This window comes from Fringilla coelebs (genome assembly GCF_963513975.1).
Source record: "Fringilla coelebs genome assembly, chromosome: 16".
Classification (NCBI taxonomy): domain Eukaryota; kingdom Metazoa; phylum Chordata; class Aves; order Passeriformes; family Fringillidae; genus Fringilla; species Fringilla coelebs.
The window spans coordinates 8,803,873-8,826,914 of NC_140042.1; the positions used below are offsets into that span (position 1 = coordinate 8,803,873).

At 44.2% G+C, this 23,042-nt stretch overlaps 3 protein-coding genes across 8 annotated transcripts in view; 2 read left to right on the plus strand and 1 right to left on the minus strand.

The window, feature by feature from the left end:
* Positions 1 to 2,261, minus strand: part of LOC311160147 (multidrug resistance-associated protein 1) — a 47,030-nt gene extending 44,769 nt beyond the window's left edge. For all 3 annotated transcript variants that reach the window (XM_084216638.1, XM_084216637.1, XM_084216636.1), the window contains exon 1: positions 2,174 to 2,261. In XM_084216638.1, coding sequence (XP_084072764.1) covers positions 2,174 to 2,221 — 48 coding nt within the window. In that variant the 5' untranslated portion in view covers positions 2,222 to 2,261. The remainder of the gene's footprint in view (positions 1 to 2,173) is intronic.
* A 3,187-nt stretch (positions 2,262 to 5,448) lies between these two features.
* CEP20 (centrosomal protein 20) lies at positions 5,449 to 9,806 on the plus strand. Of its 2 annotated transcripts, none has more exons than XM_084216629.1 (5): positions 5,449 to 5,502; positions 5,964 to 6,161; positions 6,746 to 6,830; positions 7,687 to 7,829; positions 9,388 to 9,806. In XM_084216629.1, exons 1-5 carry the CDS (start codon positions 5,475 to 5,477, stop codon positions 9,462 to 9,464), a joined length of 531 nt encoding a protein of 176 aa, XP_084072755.1. In that variant the 5' UTR covers positions 5,449 to 5,474; the 3' UTR covers positions 9,465 to 9,806. The 2 variants fall into 2 exon arrangements, with proteins under 2 accessions (XP_084072755.1, XP_084072756.1); XM_084216630.1 differs by having other exon boundaries at positions 7,690 to 7,829.
* A 5,424-nt stretch (positions 9,807 to 15,230) lies between these two features.
* Positions 15,231 to 23,042, plus strand: part of MYH11 (myosin heavy chain 11) — a 53,755-nt gene continuing 45,943 nt past the window's right edge. For all 3 annotated transcript variants that reach the window (XM_084216283.1, XM_084216284.1, XM_084216285.1), the window contains exons 1-2: positions 15,231 to 15,282; positions 21,115 to 21,473. In XM_084216283.1, the coding sequence (XP_084072409.1) occupies positions 21,132 to 21,473 (342 nt within the window). In that variant the 5' untranslated portion in view covers positions 15,231 to 15,282; positions 21,115 to 21,131. The remainder of the gene's footprint in view (positions 15,283 to 21,114; positions 21,474 to 23,042) is intronic.

A 23,042-nucleotide genomic window follows, 5' to 3' on the forward strand; every position in this document is an offset into this window, starting at 1 on the left:
AGTTTTAAGGGTCCATTAGGTCCTTTTAGCCACAGTCTCCCCCACAATTTAAAACTGACCTGCCCACAACTCAGGATCACCTTAGACAGAAAACACACCATTTCCCAGAAGTCGAGTTGGCCAGAAATCCCTCAGCTCCACTAGCAAGGCTTCAGAACCACCCAAAACAGCTGATGCAGCCACCACAAGAATGCAATAACTTGTGCCACTGTGTATCCAGCTATCACCCAGCTCTGAGAAGCACAAGAGTGCAGTCCAGAAGCCAGGGAGGACAGCAGCCCAACCACAGGACAAACCTAAAAGCCCAGTAAACTCTGCAGATTCATAGACAATTTCTGAAAATCCACTACAACTTCAGCTTTAAATAGCAGCAATAATGGAAATGTCAGAAAAAGCTGCAGCCAGAGTACCCAAAGGCACCCAAACTGGCATTTCTACTCTCCCCTACTGGGAATGATGCAACAAAGAGGAAACAGAGTGCTACTTATGAAGACATGGTCAGCATGAAGGAAGATTTTTCCAGGCTCATCTAACCCTCACTCAAATGTACAATTATTCTTCTGCAGGATGAAAAGAGCCCAGAAATCAAACAACCACACCCACAGGATCTTGAGCTGCAAGAAATGAAAGGCAGACTCCATGTGATTTGGAGAAGGATGACAAAACCCAAAACACTGCGAATCAATGCAACTAGTATAGGAAAAAATGTATGGAGTAGTTTTTACAAAAATACCAGAAATGGCTGTAATACACATGAGAACAGTTTTCCTAATAAAATAATCTGCTGCCAAAAATCCTATATAAACTGTTTCCTTCCAACTTCCTATGTGTGGCACAACTTCTCTTGCGCCTACCTGATGTTAAAATTCCACAGCTCAAAGAATGAGCTGGCAGCTCTTTTTCACAATCCTACTGCTCTCTCAAGTCAGTTTCTCCATAAACTCATTCTGAAACGTGTATTCTCCTAAGCCCGCCAAAAGAAAAGTCTCATTCTAGGGAAGAGAAAAAAAACATGTATGATGACAATGCACAATTAAGCCAATTCTGAAAAACCTGAGAAATAGCAGAAAAGAGATATTAGTATAAGTAATATAAAAGGAAGTTAGCAGAGTCACTTTTGATCAGCTGATTGTCTCAGTCTTGATGATTTTGAAAACATCTACTCAGTAAAATCCTAATGGTTCTTGAGATAAATAGTACAATGGTATTTATTGAGACATCTGATTCTGTTTTATTTTTCCACTAGTAAGGCAGCTCATTAGCTCAAAACTATTTGGCAAACATCTGATGAATACACAAGTAGTTCTCTTCCTATATTGACTTCAGTAGCTCTCACTACAGATTTATTTTTCTAACTTCCAGCTCTTCCCTTCCTCCACACAACATTCTACACACAACCAGGTTGCTCCTGAGATGAATTTTCCCTTCGGTGCTGCTCTCCCCGGTGCCTCGCTGCTCCAGGACCCGCGTGTCCCCGCACAGGAACCCGCGTCTCAGCTGAGCGAACCCCCACCGCATCGTCCCCACACCGCTCACCTGTGCACAGCTCAGGTCACGCACAGCACCTGCGCTCACCACTCTTCGCTAAGGAAGAGCCAAAATACTGCTGTACAAAGGTGCGATAAGGCTGCAGAAAGCGCTGGTTCGTGGCGTCCTTCAGCCGCTCTCGTGTGCCGGCAGCCGTCAGGCACCGTTATTGTTGTTACCCGCACGGCCCCGAGTAACGCAGCGAGCGGCCAAACGCGTGGGCAGAGACCTGCCCGGCCACTCCGAGCTCGTTCCCAGCGCCGGGCAGGCACCCCCTCGTCAGTTCCCCCTCCAAGCATCTCCCTGCCGGAAGCCCGGCACACGAGGTGCGCCCGCCCCGCGACCCCGCCGTGGGGACACCGCGCCCAGGCGGAGCCCACGAGCCGCCGGCACGGCACAGCCCGGCCCGGCCCGGCCCGGCGCCGCCGGCCCGCGGCCGCTCTATGCCGGTGCTCACGCCCCGCACGGCCGGGGCGCACCGCAGCACCCGCGCTCTGCTGGGGAGCGCCTGCACCGCAGGCTCCCGCTCCCCCGCTGCCGGGCGCAGCCTCTCGGGCTCCGTCACCACCCAAGCCCCACCCGGCTCCCCGCCATCCCTCCGTGCCGCCGCCGAGCCCAGCCGCCGCGGCCCCATCCCGCCGCTCACCCAGAAGGGCTCGGAAGCGTCCGCGCTGCAGAAGCTCTCGATCCCCATGGAGCGCGGCGAGGCGACCGCGGGCTCCCGCGGCTGGGCTTTCCCGTCCACAGCTCTCCGGCCGAGCGGCGGCGGGCGGGGCCGGGATGGGCTGGCAGCGGCAGCTGGGAGCCCTTGATTGGCTCCGCGTCACGGGGATGCCGAGTCCGGGCCGCCGCCGCCGCCCGCTCTGCGCAGCTCCGTCTCGGCGGCAGGGGCGGCCGGTCAGCACCGCGTGCGGGCACCGCGGGTGCGCCCGCAACGCCGGCCTGGGCGCGTCCCGCGGGGCCACCAACGCCTCCGCATCAGGGCGGACGACGGGCCCAGGAGCCTCGGCCGGACCCCCAACGCGTGCCTTTGTTCAACGCAGAAATGCCCCGCGACCCCGGCAGCGTAGCCGGGGCGGAATCGCTGCTCCCGGAGCACCGCGGGCGCGCCCGCCTGCCCGGGTCTGCTGCCCAGCGGCCTCCAGGGCCCTGCGCCTCGCATCCGCACCGCACCTGCCCGCCGGGCTGGACCTGAGCCAGCGGTGAGCATGACGGCATCTCCCTCTCCGAGGCATTGCTCCGGCCCCTGGAAACGCAGTCCCCACGTGTCCCCCGGGGAGATGTAGCGCAGTGCCCCGCTGGCACCCGGGCCCCGCGGGACTGAGCCAAGGCAGGGTCCTAGGGGAAGGCCCCAGGGAAAGCCTAAGCTCACCTTCAAACAGCTCACTTCTCAGCGTGAACCAGTTTTACTGGTTTCAGTGCCCTTAACTAGTTCAAGTTGACTAGCACGAACAGAACCAAAGCAACTGCATCTGCAACCAGGTTTGCATCAAAATACGTAGTAGTTGAGCTGACTGCACAGCCCTGTGGTTGCATTGGGTTGTCTCACGGTGTCTTCACATCCTGTTTAAAATGCACCAGTTAAATCCACAGTCAGCTCGCCTGACTACTGTACCAGAATAGACCAGCTAGAGTATGGTGGTACATGTGTAGGAATGGCATTACATGCTGCAGGAAATAGCAGGGTGGTTACATAGTACTCTACAGTAACATCTGCAATCTTTAATCACACAAATCTCAATTTAAAATGCTCTTGTCCATCCAGGGCAATCATGGTGACAGTCAAAGAGACAAGTCTTGTTTGTTTAATGTGTAACCTAAAAGCAGGCATCGCACACACAAAAATACATCACAGACTGCTTCTTTATTCACCTGCAGTTCCAGAGCTGCACTAGTGGTGGCCAGATCGTCCATCTGACTGCAATATTTCTGGTCCCACATTCTCAGGGTGTCAGGTCAAAGAGCAGGGCTGAGTCCAGCCCGCCCAGCTCCCATCTGCACTGAGGGACAGAGCAGAATCATCACAGAAAGATCAAAACACACACGTTGGGTATCAGAAGTCCTACGAGTTTGTCAGTTTAACCCATACCATAATTTATATCATGTTAAAATCTTTATAGTATTGCAAGAGAACAGCTAAATGTTCAAGAATTATTCCCTTTATTTTTATATGCAAAAGACAGTAAATAGGCATGAATTGAGGAGTGTTTAGAAAGATACATTTTTTTACCCACCTATGTTTACTGTAAGCTAAAAGACTAACAAAATTTAAGTTTCACATTCCAAATATTTCTCTTTCAGCCCCAATGTCACAATCATCACGCTCTATGTCAATGATGTTTCTCCTCAAAAAATTATTCTTGGATTTCCACCTCAAACTAGTTCTCTTCCAATTAATTCTATTTCCTTGTAAACCAAAACGCAGTTAAAATACAGAGTAAATAATTAATGTGAGAGGAAGAAAAAGAGTTCAGAAGAAAAATGTAATAGATTCAAAATATTTTTTGTGGAGGAGAAAAACTAGAGCTGACACAAGGCCAAACTTGCAGAAATACAGAACCAAATCTCAGAGTACCAGAAAGTCACTGAACATGGATTTCACAAACCATTGTTGTAACAGCATCTTTTAAAACACAGATTAATACAAGAAATAGAAACCAAAATCTTGTCTAAAAAGGAGACTGCCTTGCAAGCAGTAAAAAGAACTGCACAAAATTCTATAAGAATTTTTTTTTTTTTGTAGAATACAAGTTGAAGCAGGACACAAAACTGAAGCAGTGTGGAAAACTGCAACAGCTTATCAATGGGAAATCAGGTGTGATGGAAAAGTGACTCATAAGGTAATGGAGAAGTTTGGAAGGATGCAGAGAAACATGTTTAGACTGTGAAAATGCCGTAACATTAAACATAAGCAGCTGCTCATCCCCAGAGTCCCCCTGGGGATCCGGGCAGTGGGCTCAGGGTGACTCGCTGTCAGCGAGTGCTGGGCTAAGAAAACACACTGACTTCACCACCACTTCTGATTTTCCTAAATTTTATTTATTCCTAAATTTTATTTATTGACTCCTACTAGAGAAGCTTTGAGAGACTGTCATATAAATATTTGCTTTGAGGAAACGTAAAAAAGAAACAAAACAATCCTAACAAACTCCCCAACCCCCACACTTAATCCTTGTTTTAGGCAGTAAACCTAAGACAACTCACATTTTCCCTCAAGCCCCAGCAGACAATAGCAAATCCAGTTTGTTCACCCAACCCGGCTGCATTTCCTTTGGGAAACACTTCATGCATTGACAGAATAAACACTCTTGACTCATCCCAGCAACACGGAGCACACACACAAGCCTCCAGACACGCCAGGGATCCTCAGGCTTGCAAAACACCCCGTATACAGTTACATTTTGGCAAGTCCTTTTCATTAGAAGCTCAGCTTTGGCGAGTCCTTTTAATCAACAGTACATCTGTCAGGGACTCAGTGCAAAACATCCCCAGTGCATACATGGAAGAAATTCTCGCTCATTTTCCACGCTTCCTTCCCCGATTTTTGCCAACCTCTGAAATTACTCAAGGAAAAAGCCTGGCACCCCTGACATTCCGCCCAGCTGACGGGGTTGGACAGCAGGACACCGAGCGGTAGCTCCACGGGCAGCGCGGAGGCGCTGCTGATGCTGGTTATTCTATCCCTGCACGACCTGGCCCGCGGGCCGCTGGAGGCAGAGGGATCCCCCGGGGCTCCGCTCCCTGAAGGGCCGGGCGGGAGCTGCGCTGTCCCCTCACGGACGTCCCGCCCGGCCCCGCGCTGTCCCCTCACGGATCTCCCGCCCGACCCCGCGCTGTCCTCTCACACAGCTCCCGCCGCCCGACCCCGCGCTGTCCCCTCACACAGCTCCCGCCGCCCGGCCCCGCGCCTGCGCAGTGCGCACGGGGCCATCCGGGTGCCGGCGGCCATGGCGACGGTGGCGGAGCTCAAAGCAGGTCGGGGCCGGGGCTGCGGCCGGGGTCGGGGGTGTCTCGGGCCGTCGGGAGAGCAGGAGTGCGGATCGGCCTTCCGCGGCCACCCGCATGGATCTCAGAGCTGCCGCGGGCGCTACTGGGGCCCCCGTCCCTTGGCGCTGCCCCCGTCATGTACCGCGGGCTATATTTCAGTATACTTCAGTATTAAACGCTTCTTGGTGCAGTAACATCCTATTTCTTAAATTACCAGAACGTATGCTTGCGACTAAAAAAAAAAAATTTAAAAAAATTGTATTTGTGACGTTTCTGAAGGCTTAATTTTATCTGGGACGTGCCTGGCCTGGTGGCACGTGCGCAGGTGCCGATACCTTATCGCTGTGGCACTGGCGTACGCCAGAACTCTGTTTGTGTCGGGGCTAATTAATGCTGCTGCTCCTTGAATGTGTTTGGCTTTAAATTAACGCGCCTTTTTATGGTGGTAGTTTTAAAGGACACTCTGGAAAAAAGAGGAGCTCTTGCCCAAATCAAAGCGAGGATCAGAGCTGAAGTGTTCAATGCCCTGGACGACCAGAGCGAGCCGCGGCCGACGCTGTCCCGGGAGAACCTCCTGATCAATGAGCTCATTCGGGAATACCTGGAGTACAACAAGTATAAATACTCAGCATCTGTTCTGACGGCAGGTATTGGCCATGAATTTGTGCCGCTGCTGCAATAGTAATCAGTGATTGTTTGGTTGAATAATTCCATTGATATTATGGAATCAGTAAGTGTGATAAGCTGCATAACCTTGTCTTCCCTTGGGAATTAACAGGGTACAAACAACCTCTCCACAGCTCTACTTGCAGCATTAAGCCAAATCACTTCATTAGTTTTCAAGAAAACTTACTCTCTTCTCCTTTACCCTTGAGGTAAATTGTTTGACACAGTAGTCAGTGCAAGGGCAAGAAAACTTGATAACAGCCTACAAACTGAAATTTCTTGACATGCCTGAGAGTAGTAGTTTAGAGAAAGAACTGATAAATTTATCTTTACACTGTAGAACTTCTTTAATATTTTTCTAAGATTCTTTAAGAGTGAAGATAAAAACTGTAATGCACTGTTGTAAATTATACCTGTATGAATCACTAATGCTTAAGTGAGTTCCCTGAATTACAATACACTGTTAGTTAGTACTAGTCTAAAAGGGAGGTGTGTGCTCTCATGATCTGCTTAATTGGTGACATTTTTCTTACTGGTCATAAGATTCAGGGATTTTGTTTTCCAGAATCCGGCCAGCCTGAAGTGCCCTTGGATAGGCAATTTCTTGCCAAAGAGCTGAATATAGTGGAAGATGCAAGTGGAAAATCAGTGTAAGGAGGAATTTTGGAATGCACAGTATATTCTGTATGCCAGTATATTTTTCTCTTTAGTGTAATTTTAAATCACATGTAGATGTTCTCACCAGTTAAAATGTGGCTGATCCCACGCATGTTCTAATATGCTGGATTCAGCTTCAGGATGCCAAACATGGGGCCATGTTCAGACATACTCCAAACTCACATTGCATTCTGCCAACACTGTGGCATTCTCCAGAGAGTGCCCTTGTGCACCAAAACACAACTCTCCTACCAGTACAGTCTGCTTTCTACAGAAAGTAGATCTGGTCTTTGCATACCTGTGAGTTGCTGTGTGGAGCAATAGAAAGATTACTGTGAGATTAGATATAAAATCAGAGTGCTGCAATAAGACTGCATTAATAACCTGAGGCTGAGACAGGTTCAGACATGTTGAGCATTCTCTGTAGCTTGTGCTGTCTGAACCTGTCAGTGCTTAGGAAATGCCAAATTTGAGATGTGCCATGATGGACTGGCCCACCAAAGTCTGATCTGTTGTGAGTGTGTGGATCCTTTTGATTCATGGGTGAGAATGTGGATCTGTGCTCCAGTGTGCTGAACACACTCCAGTTCTTCACCTGCCAGGGGAGCTGAAGTTCAGTGGAGAGTGTCTCTTAGTCTGAGCTTTTTAGGGCAGTGTTGGTGCTCACAGGAAGCTTAGGTCTGTGCTTATTTGTGCAATGATACTTGGATATGTTTTAAGTCATTAAAGACATATGTACATATTGTAGAAATAAATATTAAGATCTAAGAAGGGTGAAGGGGGGAAGGGTGTATTTTTAATGCTCAGTATTTCAGACTTTACAGACTACTTTTGAATTTCTCCCTTAAGCAGACCTCTCCTGTATGGAATTCTCTCTCATTTCTTACATGGTGGTAAAGAAGAAAGTACCCAGAATATCCTTCCAAAAGTGTCCTTGCTGAATTATCCAAAGCAGAACCTTGGCAAACCACTTGCTGAGAGAAATCAAAAAGGTGTGTGTGCAATGTTATTTTTGCAGAACTTTTATCTGTGCCCAGATTTCCTAGACCATGGATATGCTTATAATACCATAACTGTGCAGCTGGACACTGTGTACCTCCTCCTCTGTGCAAGGAGTGCTTTCATCTGGCACCAAATGGCTTTACCCTAAAAGCTCAGCTGGCCAAATTGTACTCCCTTATATTATTACAAACCTGAAGAGGGTCAGCTAGAGACAGTCTCACTATACTGGGAATTCAACACAATATTTTAACCTGTTCTCAATAAAATATATTAAATAATGGGCATATCTCTTTTTGTTATCTGATCTAACCTAATTTCTATAGAACTTAACTCTTTAGCTGTCAGTTCTTTATATGGGCTTAAACCTTTTCTGAGAACATAATTCATATCCTATTTGCCACAAAAGCTTAAGCCCAAAGTTCATTGCTCTACAGTAAACACTGCTAAATCTTACTTGCCTTTTCTGGTCTTCTTTTGGACTGGTTACAATTAATACTATCTAAACTAGAGAGTGAAAAGGTTCATTGGCCCAGCTTTTTCCCTCAAAGAGACTGCTTGGCATCTTGCTTCATTTTTTTACTGTGCAAATTTATTACTCTCCTGTTAGTACTGTGAACTGTTAGGTTTGTATCCAAAAATTTCAAAAGTATGAAGCCTGAGATTTTACTGACATCTAAAAAGGGTGAGAAGTACTAACAGTTTTTTAACAGTTGAGACAATGATGTTTTTCTTCTGCCAGAAGAGGGGGCTGAAGAAACAAAATTTCCATACCAAAACTACTATAAATTACCTCTTTGTTAGAAAGCATTCCATTGTTATTCCTATCAGAAATTTTTCCATTTTTAAAACTAACTGAGTGTATAGGAGAATTGTTTTTAAAGTGAGTTTTGTTTCTGCTGACTCTGCAGGGTCACGCTGCCCTGCTGACTCCAATATAACTTCACATGGAGATTTAGTTGGTTACTGTTAGTTGCAGAACTCAGGATCAATCATAAGACACAGCAGCACATTGCTTTTTTAGAACTAAGCAAAAAGCTTAAATTTTTAAGGCTTTGAACCTTTAAGTAAATATATTCTGAAATTACTTTCTGCATGTGTTTAAGGAGTATGTTAGTAGAGACCTAAAGGCAGTGGGTTTAAAATAATAATTATCCTACTGTTTTCATTAGGCTGCATATTCAGGTAATCAAGTCCATTCATAAACTCAACCTGCCAAGTCTCTTATTTAACATCTAGCTTGCTTTTCACTTTGGAATTTATCGTGTTTAGTTAGATGTATGAGTATCCCAGCAGACTGGGGATCCTGATAAAAGGTGTGAAATATGGTATTTCTTTACCTCAGTTGCTACAGCTGAGTTGGAAGTTGTCTGAAATCTACTCTCAGTAATATAAAGCTTTTATCTCCTACAGCTGCATGGAAACATTAATCTGTAAAATTTCCTAAATTCCCTATGATGATATTGTGCATCAAAGTTGGTAATAGTAGAAAATAACAGACCTTGGAGCTCCAGATACATGAGAATATTTTTGTCTGTGTTTCATTTTCAGACAGAATTCCAGAACCAGGAAGGATGGCTGGCACGAGCATCGAAGAGCCTCTTATTTTACAAAGTATAAAGAGATGATATCTTTCATTTTCTAATTTCTCATTTCAAGGTCTGCCATTTAATTTAGGACATTCTTCATTTCATACATTTCTCCAATAAATTCAGTGGGACCGTTTTAGCTTGTAACATCTACTCATGAGACAGGATGACAAGGTCAATTTTAAAATGTTAGCAAAGCTCTCTTTCCCCAGTGCTGATACAAGGAAGACTGTATAGGGACTCTAATACATTAGTGAATCCTGTGTCTAGAATTGCACCTGAATATACTGAGTTTGTCCAATAAATCTTTGTATAATAAGTTATAATTTTTACATTTATATCTTTGTGTGTTTTTCCTGTGTTTCTGAATAAAATTTTTCAATTTTATTCTGTGTGGTATTTTAAGAGTGTTCAAACTAAACATTTTAATCATTCTTTTTAAAAAGAAGCTGCAACTTTCAGATAAGTAAGGGAAAAGAAATTCTAATAGAAAAATTGAAGTGATTTAGAGGGATAGTTGTTTTTAATTCTCCAGAAATGGGGACTATATTTATCTTCATTCCAGCAAACAAACAAGGGTAAGTTTTTTCCATCTGGAGTTGCTATAAATTGTACAGTGTAACACTGGGTATATGGGAGGCAAAGTAACTTCTGGGGTTTTTTCCCAAACTGCATGGAACTCTAAGTCAGGCAAAGCTAAAAATAAAGTTGATAGTAGATTACTGATTCCCAGAACTCTTTTTTAGCTGAGGTATTTACATGTTTTGAAATGGTAATTTATTTTAAAAGCCAAGCTTGCAGGGGTACATAAAAAATAACATCTATTTTTTCTATTCTCATTTTAACAAAATGCATAAATGTTAAATATACCCAGTGGCACTGAGAGGAGTTTTGTATAAATAAATCTCTAGAGTCGGGTCCTTAAAAATCTTTATTCTTAGATAAATGGTACAGTGGAGGGGGAAAGAGGAGCAGGACCTGCAGGTTGTGAAGTTGTAAGGACCCCAAGTTGTCAATTTCACACTCTGAAATTTTGCCTTTATCTTGATTTGACCCAGTTAGCATTGCAGGGATACTTTTTATTTCTCCCAGCAGCCTGCACTCTAACGTGGGATTGCAGAGGCTGCAATTGCATCTGAAGCCTCAGCAGTGAGCTCATGTCCTCCGTGTGACTGGCAGTGCTGGCAGCTCCTCCTTGGCTGATTTGTGAGTGTCTCAGGACTGCTGCCAGGAGGGGAGGATGTGTGTTTGCAAATAAACCTCAATCAAATCCATCTGTAAGTGCTGTGCAGCAGTGGCAGCTGACCACTGGATCGGGCAAGGGAATCTGTGTGCTCTGTGCTCACACCTCTGTCACCTTCAGCTGCTGGGCTGAAGAGCCGTCCCTAAATTTTTCATTTGATTTTCTGGAAGTTCAGTGCTAGACCTGTGTTTTTCCATGAAGCAGTGGATCATGGGAAAAAAAAATGTTTTGTGTTTTTGGATTCTGAATTGTCTTTTCAAGGGCAAAGAAAGGCCCTGAAAACACAAAAGCTCAAACCTTCCTGGCTATGCAAATGTTTCAGTGTAACCAAAGCCACTGCTTCTGCTTTCTGTCTTCCCACCCCAGATCATTCAGATGCTGCCCAGGTGCCATGGAGCTCCCTGGGAAATTAATTTTTGGTGGTAGAAATTTAAAAAAAAATTTGCCCAGGCTGAAGAAGGCAAAGGGATGTTTGGTACCAGCCCTTTCCCAAGTACACAGCTTAGCAGGTTCCTCTCCACAGTCAGGAAAGCAGAGGCTGCTACAAGGGCATCCTTCACTGAGCTTTGAGGTAAAGATGTATATCTGAAATCAGAGACAAAATACATTTGAAACAAAGGGAATCTTTGGACTGTTTTCTCTGGGGATTCACCCATTGTGAATGGGTACAGACACTGTGTTGGACAGTGGGTGGAATTTGGTCTGTTTGCTCTGGGTGTAACTTGAATTTCATCTAATTCTCCAATACCCTCACAGCCCACATCTGGGGGTTAGAAACAATCTCTTGTTTCAAAGTATAATAATTGTACAAGCAAACTTAAGGCAAATTAAAGTGTATTTCCAGTGATGTTTATTTACAACAAAGCTTTGAAATATGTCTATGAAAATATACTGGTCTAATCATATTCTTAATAATCTAGCATTTATCTTGTCAGTACAGGAAATATGAGAGTATCTTTCAAGATACTGACATACAGCGAGTCCTCTGAATGCCAGACTGCCTGCCTTGTCACTGGGTGAAGAGGAATTGCAAATCTTTCCCACGTGGATGCACTTGCATTCCTCAAAATTTTAAGGTGAGATCAATATTTAGACCAAAATATTTCACAGTTCTAGAGTCACAGGTTCAGGTTTTAGAAGAAATTGCCACCTAGGTGAGCATACACAAAAATTATTCTCTTAAATTCAGAAGTTGCATAATTACAGCCTGGGATGTCTTGTATTAACTGCCCTTATTCTTTCTACTAACAACAGAAAATGAAAAAAAAAAAAAAGATACAAGCATATAGAAGTTTAGGGTCCTTAAATAGCAAAATGCATTTGTGAGTTTTGTTGGAGATTGAACATTAACCAAGAGCGTTATGGAGGGAATGCCATTAAAAGAGGCTGTTTGTTGTCTAAGCACATTATCACAAGTGAAGGTGACAAGGAGCCAGTGAAGTCTGGTGTGGATATCAGATCTGGAAAGCACTTTGGAAGAACTTAACCCACAAGTTTTAAAAATAAAAAATTCTTCAAGACGAAATTTTTGCTCTCCCCTCGAAGGAGAGCAAATTGTGTCTCTTGACTGCAGGGCAGCCGTGCTGTTTCAGAGGTTTTAGTTTCTGTCCTGCACAGAGGAGATTTTTTGAAGCTTTATCAGCTCCCCCTGAGGAGTCAGTTACATTTTCCTTCCTGAGCACCCTCATGTCAGGGTCCCGATCTCGGCGTCACTGGATTGGTTTTCTGGAGGACTGATTAGCCTTGAGTAATCACCTTTAGGAAAAGAAATCCCAAAAGGTTTGTTCACACTTGCAAATACACCCTTTCAGCTTCAGCTGATTCAGACCTGCTCTGTGCCCTTCACAGACTTCACCTGGCCACCTGCAGCAGTGTGAAGCACAAACACCAAGCAGTTGGTGTTTTCCCTCATCAGGCTGTTCTCTGATTGTCCTGGCTTGGACACAGACTGTCCCTCCTGCTGCAAGGGCACAGCTTGACACAGGTGGTAATCCACCAGTACAGTTACCTGTTTAATTACATTTGTCATCTTAGAGGAACATGGTTGGTAAAACTTGAGTAAAAACATTTTTAAACAAAACAAAAATTGTTTACCTGATGCTTTATTTAACAAACTAACATCACCATCTGTGCTTTTCTTTTTTCCCCTCTCTTGTGTTCAGGTTACATCATGGTAAGGCAGCTAAAAGTTCACTTCTTTCCTTCTTGGGTCCTCTTTCTTTTCCCCAAGTGAAATATTTACAGTGCAAATTCACTAAGGAGATATTTAGGGTAGGCAGCTTAATTCTTCATTTTTTTCTAGAAAAGTAATTAAAACAAATAAATAAATCAAGGGGGTTTAAACCAAGCTTATTTTCTTGTCACAAACTCATCATCCTCTGGAAATCCACAGCTTTCATTTTGAGGCAACTTTGGTTTAAAGCAAACACCACAACTTTCAGGAACCCCCAACCAGGCTGTCAGATTAGTATATTCTTACATCAGCTTTTAAGTGAAGGTTGGAAGCCCTGCTTATACTCATCAATTCCTACCCCACATGGCTTGAGAGTGCCACTCTTTCAGTCCCAGCAGTAAGCAGTAATATTTTTTTGGACTTTCCAGCTCCGTTTAATGTCACATCATATATCACCCTCCAGCACTGCTGCTGTTAAACTCCCTCCTCGGGCAACAAGCCTGCGTGTGCAGTGGTTTGCAGAGCAGCCAGAATAATTTCCACTCCTTTTTAAGCTACTATTATAATGTGTCTGCTTCTTTGAAACAGCTGCATGTGTTTAAAAGGAACTTCTTAGAATAACTTTGATGAATGTTAAAATGATCATACTTTTCAGAGGATTCCCTTCCATTTAATTGTGTTTCTAATTAAAAGCTAAGTTTGCAATCAAGAAACTGCAGGGGAAAAAAAGTAAGGTGGGGGGAACTACCCTGCCCTGTGAGGAACTTTCTGCTAACAAGGACAAGTTTCTTGGATTTATGTGGTGGTGATCATTTCCCTGGCTTTGCTCCAACAAAGTCACACGTGCACAGGTCTGATATGGCGCTCCTGGGTCCTGGAAGGCTCTGCATGGCTCTGTGGCAGCCCCACAGCACTGCAGACACCAACCCTTCCTCTGGCAGGACAGTCTGTGACCTCTGGGACTGTGTCACTGCCCTGGCAAATCTGGTCTTCTCCAGCTGAGGCCCAAACTTGACTTTGCATCTGGTATCTCTGAAATGTTGCAGAGCAGAAATTCCAGGGCTCTTTCCCTCTCTCCTTTTTGCCCAATTTTTTTCACCACTGGCCAGAACAAGAAGAAGGGGCTAGAGGTCTATCGCACCTGCAAGGTCCTGACCCAGTGACAGCAGAGGTTTTCAGTGCAGCCTCCCCTCATAGGTATTTTCTAAGGATGATGAGACCAATATGAGCCCCATCCATCTTCCCCAGGAGGGTTTATTTTCCAGAGAAGACAGAGCTGTTGATGTTAAGAGAAATAATTTCACTCAGGCCTGTGCTCTGATCCTTTGGGTATACACCATATTTAGTCTGTTGCTGAGAGGGGGTTGTTTCGGTATTTTGTATTTGGCACGTTGATGGGAATTCCTAGAGGATCCTAGCTTTCCCTTTTTGGGATATCTCCATCCATAGGTCCTACTGCACAAGGCTGTTGGCTACTAGGGGAGGAAGGAGGGGGGAGAGCTGGGACTGAAGGTTTGGGGGGTGTGAGGAAGGTTTGATGAGGACCAGAGCAGTCCCTAACCCCGGCAGGTCTGGCTCCCAGCAGCCTGTCCTGCTCTCGCTGCCAGCACATGGTGCCTGCTCCCTGTTCTGTGTGTGCCTCCTGGGGACTGTGCCCCCCCAGCTCTTCACCACTTCTCTTCTGCATTTACAGGCACAGGGAGGTACTACTAGGTATTTCTTATATATGAACAAGTATTTAAAGTCCTTTCTCAAGAACTGAGCTGCACACTGGAAAGAAACTTTAGCAAATTCGCTGGGAAGGTGGCAAACAACCCTCTTGTTTCCCAGGGGCAAAGGAGGCTTAAACCAGCCCCAGGCTCCAAATATCACATAAACACAGGGAGACCCAGACACAGTCCTGCTGTGTTAAGAACAACCCTCTTTGCCCAAGCAACCCCTGAACTCAGAGACTTAGCTCCAACAAAATGCACTGACAGTGGGTAGAAAACATCCTGTGCCACATGGGCCATGACCTGTCCTTTGCCCTTCTAGGCACAGAGCCATGAGGGGCAGAGAGACTGCCAAGGCAGGAAGGAGTTAAAGGTCCATCTGCTTTGTCAAACAGCAGGGAAAAAGAGTGAAACCCTGAACTTGTGATTTAGGGGCGCCCCTTTCATACATTTTGAAAGCCAGACCCAGCTTACTTCCCAAAAGAGTGGCTTGGGGCAGGGGCCACAGCCCAGGGTTAGGCCCTGCTGGGAACGAGCTCCTTAGCTCAGGCTGTGCTTTTTAAGCCAGGTACCAAAAGGATTTTCCAGCAGGACGTGGTTTCCAGGGCCCCTCCCCACTGACAAGATTCTCCTCCTCTATATAGGGAGGCTGCAAAGGCAGCAAGGACTTGGGCTGTCCCGGCTGGTGGCTGTATCTCCAACTCACTCTGCTCCCCCCATTGGACACCTGTGAGTACCAGGGGGGCCAGGTCCCTGCTGGGGACAGGGCTGGGGGCTCACATGCTTTGGGAGGGGGACTCTGGCAAGTTAACTCTTACTCTGCTCTGCAAACACATCCAGAGCATTAACCTGGGGATGGGAACAGACCTCTCAGATGTGCTCGGGCGATTCGTCCTGGTTTGTGCTTGGGTTCTGCTTAAAATGCATAGAGACTGTGCATGCTGAAAGTGGGCACAGGTGTTCTAGGCTGCCTCAGGTCACTGCTAGCACTGCCATTGCTGGGTCGAGCCTGAAAAACACCAGAAGGGCTGCAGAGAAGGAGTCCACAAGGTGCAGGGCAGTGCAGGCGGTGCCGGCAGCTGCTGCAGGTAACCATCACTTGTGCATTTGGGAATGAAAAACCTGAGCTGCTGAGGTTCCTAGCCTCTCAGTCCTAATAAAGGACTGCTGAAAGAAAGTGCAACCAAATAAAATAATCAGTTCATCAGCAACTCGTTCTTTAAACAGGAAAAATGCTTAAAAATTAGAAGAAGGAATAGAATCACTTTTAAATAAATGCCCCAGCATTACATATGTATGTTTTTAATATGCTGGGAACAAATTTGAAGCAAAACTAATCTGACCATTTACTGAACTACAGTAATTTCAAAGGTGACATGCCTTATTTTAAAATGGAAAATAAAGCAACAAACTTCTAAGAAAATCCCATAACTAAATTAAGACGACAGTAGATGGCAGTGCAGAAAGCAGCTTCAGCACCATCCCACAGGTTCACGGGCTTCTTTCACCTATATGTGTGTGTCTGTGTGCATGCACACCTATTAAAATGTTGATATTTATGTGAAAGGCATATATGTTTGCATAATTAAGAAGCATAATGAGATATTTTCAATATAAGAGAAATCAGAAGGCTTGTCATTACCTAATACATCCATATTAGCAAAACCTTTTCTAAACTACACTTGTTGAAAGACAAGCCCACCTTGTTCTTCACTCCCAGCTTGGCCCTGACAGGCAGTTTGCTGCAGGATTGTCTGGATGGACTGACTGGCTGAACTCCCCAAGTCCCCCTTTCCCTCAAGCCTGTCAGGCAGGGGCTGAGCTGATGAACCCCCCGAGAGCAAAGCTCTGATTAAGTTGTCACTTCAGTTTAGTGCCCAATTCTGCCCTGGCCATGTTCACTTGGATGTAAACAATGAATTTTATTATCTCATTTGCAATTGACACACTAGTCCCTAAAAGGTATTTGTTTTGAATTTGTTATCATTACATTTTTGTGGAACGGGGAGTATTGAGCAGAACATCTCCATAAAAGGCAGCGTGGGGATGTATGCAGAGATCCCAATGCTTTGGAAATCACAGAGACTTATTAGTTGCAAATCTGATGGCTTTGAAGTATGTTAATTTCAGGAGAAGCCAAGAGCTAGAGACAGCTTTGCAACTTGTGCAAAATCCAGTTAAATTATGGATTATTTGTGAATTATAATCAATATACAGAATTTTATTTAGTTAATAGAATGACATTACAATAATTTGCAATAGCTGGTATTTTCCAGATAAAGGGAGTCTAGCCCTTTTTTTCCCTTCTTTTCTGTTTTTTACAGTTTATAACACTGGCAATAACTAGGGCAAATTTCTTTTGAAAATTAGAAAATTAATCAAGTGTTTAGTCAGAGTTATGTAGCAAATCACACTAAAAAGGTGAGATGACTTTATTATAAATTGAGACACTTACTTAGAGAGAATTTGATTGAAGTATATGGAGAATGCATTACCAAAAAAAAGGTGAAAGGCCAGGAGGGATTGATAGCAATGCTCATGATAAAACTGTCAATGCTGGGGAATTCCAGTTCCTAAATGAAGGTCACAAGGTCAGGATTCACCCCTAGATTATCTTTTGATTGTATCTTTTTCCAAGCAGTGCTCAGTTGGGTGATTCAGTTAAGTACTGGAAAAGTAAAAGATAAGGAAGCTGGAAAGATCATAGTCAAGAATTACTGTAGCCCAAGCAATGCAGTTTGAGTCAAGAGCAGGTTACTGCTACACTCCCCATCGGAAACTACTCCTGAGAGCAGGACTTGGTTTTTGAAAATAATTGGTTATATGTTCCTCTGTTGCAATAATTATTCCCTGTACAGATGTGATAAGGCTTCATATTAACATGCACATCCTGCAGAGGAAGGGAGAAGTGTCCTTTATCTTTTCCTTCGGGGAAAAGCAGTGCCTCCAAGCTCTGACTCAGGAGACAATTCTGCTTGGCCAATAACCTTTTAATTAAAGTGAACTTCCTGGGAATATTTATATTTCATCCTTGAAATAATATACTCAGGATAAACTAGTTATAGAGACAGCATTCAGCTTCTGTCATTAACATGAAAAGGAAAAGGACAGTGAAGGTCAGCCAGATATCTCCATAGTGGGACAGCAGACAGAGAAATAGCTGTGGAAGTATCCATGTATGTTTATGTGTTAGACAAGTACAACAAATGGATCAGGTTAGGTGTAACTTAGCACAATTCTAAGGCAAAAAACTTCACATCAATAGTACTTTTCTGATTGCTTTTCCTCCTCCCATTCTCAGGATAACTCACCTCTGGGTATAAAGTGTATACTCTTGTACATTATTTGGGCTAAATGGATGAGAACCTCCACCTCTTGCACATGGACTGGGGTCTCCATTTCTCTCTGCCAATCCTATGGGTGAAGCCCAGGAGCTGGCTAAAGGATCAACTTTGCCTTCCCAGGGAATGGTCTCAGCAGGCTGTAAGGAGTCTCTCCCCTTGGCCCATACTCACAGTATTGATCAGTGCAGACTTGATCAGAGATGGACCAGAAGATATAGTGCCAATCATTAATCAGAAAGCTTCAGCATCTCATTAGCAGCTCATTAGTCCTCACTAGGACAAATTTAGCTGAGTTTGTGGAGCTTATATTCTACCCCTTTCATTCAGATAGAAAACCTTCCTTTATAATGAACGTGAATAGTGCACATTAATAAATAATCTCAATTATTAATGGCCATTAATCCACACTTCAGAACTGCATTTCTTTTTTCCCTGTTGTGATAGTCAGAAGCTGCTAAAACTTTATCCTTAGATTCCAGAGGTTCAGTTATGAAAAGTTCTTTTCACATAAATCCATGTTTTCTCCTCATTGTGTTTCAGAGTTGTTCTGGGATCCAGTTCAGACTGTCTATTCACTAGTTGTTGTAGGAGGTCTATTCTTACCATATTCAAACTAGTCCTAGGGTTTGGATCTAGGGAATAAGAACCTGTATTTCCAAGTCCTGCAGTTCTTTCCACCTTATACACCTTCCAAATGGATCTTGCTTTGAAAAAGATTAAATTTAAAACTTGCTATGTATGTACAGGAAGAAGTAGGAGAATGTAGTTAAGTGCAGACAGACCAGCTCTGAGTTTCATGCTAGAATCTGTGGAAGATGTTTTTGACTTAGCATGTAACAAAGAAAGAAACTTGTCCTTGGGCAACAGAACAGACAAACCTCTGGGATGTCCCACTGTGACATGCTTTGTAACAGGCCAAGAGTTTTAGCTATGGTTGGGTTTTTGAGGTGGATGGTCAGAATGATTTGGCAGTTTGATTTCCATCATCATTTTCTGTGAGCAGCCTCAGAATGGCAGGATTTCACCCCATGAAGCTCAGCTCTGCAGTTCAGTCTCCCTTTTGGTGTTTCTGAGAGCAGTATCTAATTCCTATTGATATAAAAGTGCTGTCACCTGGCATTTAGCCACAGGCAGCACTATCCAACCTTTCTGATGCTTCAGCATGGCCATAGAGCTCTCTTCTGGCCATAGGATGGGCTGAAATCCCTGTCTCCACTGCTGCAGCAGTTCCTGCCATGCTGCTGGGGCAGTGGGGTGGGGAATATGCCTTGCCTGTTGCCACAGCAGTGGGAGAGGCCAGGGCAGCCCCTGCTGCTGCCTGAGCTCTGTGAGCTGCAGCTCTGGGATGGGGCAGAGCTTCCATGGCTCCCCTGTGCAGCAGCTTCCCCCCGCAGCCGCCAGCTGGAGAGCTCTGCAGGAGAGAATACCATCTCCATTATTGGAACTGTGCAGCTCTACCAGCCCTCTTGGCAGCCAGGGAGCATTTTCTGCCTTAATCCACACAGAGGTCAAATAGTTTCCTCTTGCTCTCTCTTCCAAGAATCTCCTGGGAGCGAGCAGAGGGCCACATCCTACAGATGCTCCCTCGCAGAGCCTCGACAGCGGGGAGCACTGCTCAGGGGCCAGTGGCAGTGCACAGGGTCTCCCTCACACATTGCACCTTCATGGATTATCTGGGCAAATTTTCCTCTTTGGGATTTCCAGGCAGGGCTCTAGAACAAACACATTTAGCTTCTTTTTTTAATTTTTTTTTTTTTTTTAAGACAAGACAATTGTCTCAGGAGTTTAAAGAGCTGGGGCATCTAATTTCCACTGGATTTCAGTAGGATATCACCTAACCTTCTTAGGCACCTCTAAAAATCCTAGTTTTGTTTTTAAGGTTTATGTCACCTTCCACATGATCCATGTTTCCTTCTCAGACCCCTCATAGAGTGTGGCCTTGCAAAAAACCTTAATCTGTGGGAAGGCTTCAGGGACAAATATTTGGAAAGCAAGCTCTGATACTCCCAGAGCACAGTGTGTCCATTTGGCTACATACCACAGAGCTTGGTCGTTACAAACATTGTCCTGCTTTTGGGTTGACTGCTGACATCTTTAGCAGTCAGTTCTCCAAGCTCCCTCCAGATTCATGTTTTTTTGAATGCTGTAAATATTAAACTCATTCTCAATAAGGAAATTAAACAGCCTCTGTCTCCTAGAGATGTTTTTCTTGGGCACACGCTATTTCTAGCTCCTCCCCAGCTCCCTCTCTGCTCCTCTGCACAGCAGGTTTCTCAAACAGCACACTCTTTCTGCCCTGGAGCAAACCACAAATCCTCTGTGTACTCCTTCCTGCATTTAGACCTGTGCCCCCATGGGATAGAGCAGAGCACTTACAAAGCTCCAGCACTACCAGCACTGATCTTGCAGCCACATCCAAACTTCAGTGGCAGAGCAGGAGAGCAGCTCCCTGCTGTCTCAGCACCATGCAAAGCAGCCTAAACTCTCCCCTGGTTCTCACTTATGGGGCACATACATCCAGCTGCTTTGTCCATGTGCAGATGCATGGCATTGCTGCATCATCCTTCCACTCTGAGCATCATGGTTCAGAGCATCTTTTAGCTGAGGCAATTCCAGGCTTGTTTCATTTCTTCTCTCTCTCATGTGATAGACACTTACCCTTCAGAAATGACCATCTCCTACTGTCTGACCCATGGGGAGGGGCTAAATCTAAATTACTTCTCCTTCACCAGCAGTATTGACAACAACATTATTTTTCTGCTTTTTCTGTTGACCTTGTCTTAATCTTACTCTTCTCCAAATTAAACATTAAGTGATTGGAAATAGTCCTTTGCAAGAAAGGTTCATTTCTGTCCTTGCTGGAACACAGCCTGGGAACCATCCTTCTACTGTTTATTTCATTATTGCACTGATATTTCAGTATGCACCCAACAGCATTTGGGTGATTGGAAATTTTGTATTTATCTGAATTCAATTACCTTTGTGATGGGCAAGAGCTGAGGCTGCAGGAAGGAGTTCAGCTGGTGGCCCTGGTGCAGTTCTGACTGTCTCATTGCACAGGCACTAAGTATCCACATGGAAATGTGAGATATGACACAGGACCTATAGTGCTTTGGACCTACTGCATGGCAGATTTGACAAATGTGTTTTGTCTGGAACACCTCCGCATTTGCCTTCCCTTATCCCTTTAAAGCAGAATATTTTCCTTCTTCAACAGGTGTCTGCTGAGTCAAAATGGCTCAAAAACCTCTCAGCGATGATGAGAAATTCCTCTTTGTGGACAAAAACTTCATCAACAACCCACTTGCCCAGGCTGACTGGTCAGCAAAGAAACTGGTTTGGATTCCATCAGAGAAACATGGATTTGAAGCAGCAAGTATCAAGGAAGAGAAAGGGGATGAGGTGGTAGTTGAACTGGCAGAAAATGGAAAGAAAGTGACACTGAGCAAGGATGACATCCAGAAGATGAACCCTCCCAAGTTCTCCAAAGTGGAGGACATGGCAGAGCTGACTTGCCTCAATGAAGCTTCAGTGCTGCACAATCTAAGGGAGAGATACTTCTCAGGTCTAATTTATGTGAGTACACCCAAACACACACAAGAGCATTTCCCACTGCATGTGAACATGTCCCATGGACAGTGAGGTGGATCCCAGCCCCTGTCTGGGATACAGGCCTTGTGTAACACTACCATGCAAGTACTAACCCTCAGCAATGGCATCCTAACTCAAAAATGTTCTAAATTCACTTTATTCCCCATGATTCTCTTGCTTCTTTGATAATTGCTTCTTTACTTCACTAAATTAAAACACATGAAGGTTTCTTCCACAAAATTTACGGATTCTGAAAGAATATTGTTGGCATGGAAAGTACTCTCTGGTAGGGGAACAAAATCTGAGTCCTGCTGTCTGGGAAAAAAATTGATAGGGACTTTTAAATTAATTCAATGTAAACCTAAACAATTTTCCAGTAACTTGCAAAAAGAGCATACAGAAAAGGCAAATCATGCAGTTTTTCTCAAGCAAAACTTCCACGGAAAGGCAGCTGAAAATTCTGGTTTGGTGATGCTGGAGTTAAACCTTATGTGTGGATAAAGGGACAAACCCACTGGAATTCAGGCAAGAGTACTTGCATGTACCAGTGTGTCACTGAAGCAAAGTCAGGCATCAACTAAACCTTTTTGTCCTTCATGTTGATCAAGTTGCAGATCAGACAAGCCTGGACAAATTAAAATTTCTCTAAGTTCATGTGAGTTATGGCAAGATTATTCTGTCTTTCAGTCTTCACAAGTACATTAACACAACAATATTTTGATATTGATAACCCTGTAATTTATCCACATCAACAGCAAACAGTGCAGTAAGAAAGTCCAAAACTTTTCTAAGGAATTTAGCTGTTATCTTTGATTTTACAGGAAAGATCCCTCTGCTGTGCTGCAGAAGTTATTCACAGTTACAATCTATGAAAATTTTATTTGCATGACAGACCACTGATGAGTGAAAGAAACTACAGAGCTTAAGTAGAAACAGTAGTCAAGGTCTTATTACTAATATTCACAGAATTCACAGAATTACTAGGTTGGAAGAGACCTTAAAGATTACTAATATGAGGAATGCTAAATTGGAAAGTAGGAAATTAAGCAAAAAGTAAGAAAGATAGTTATATGGACTACAACAAAGAATCTGCTTACTTGTTATGTGCAACTTCAAAGAGCTAAGATCAAGATCTGTGTTTCAGGAATGTACTAAAATGCACATTATCAAGTTCCTGAAAGTAGCTAGAGTTCCCATCTTTTCATTATTTGAATTTATTGGATTTTAGGTTTGCAGGTGAACATGTGGACCCATGTGCTATTATATCAGAACATGCAGCCTTAATGATCAAAATAGACTTTTCCTGAAAGTGTTCTGCATTGTTGCAGGAATTAAAAGAATTAGTAGAAGGTCAGTGGGATAAAATGGGGGATTGGGTATTTGTTGTTGTTCTCAGCAACACTCTGCAGAGGTGTTCCAGGGTTTCCATTATGTTTACTTTATGGAAATTTCACTTTCTACAAAAAGAGGAAATTAATTTCCAAGAGTGGATAATGCAATTAGAAATCAAAGAGTTCTTCATGGGAGCAAAAATGGAAGTGTACCTGAAATTAA

Coding starts and splice junctions, on each gene's coding strand:
- CEP20 (XM_084216629.1), top strand. CDS start 5,475: ATGGCGACGGTGGCGGAGCTCAAAGCAG. Junction 5,503..5,963: donor GGTGGCGGAGCTCAAAGCAG/GTCGGGGCCGGG, acceptor TTATGGTGGTAG/TTTTAAAGGACACTCTGGAA. Junction 6,831..7,686: donor GATGCAAGTGGAAAATCAGT/GTAAGGAGGAAT, acceptor TTCTCCCTTAAG/CAGACCTCTCCTGTATGGAA.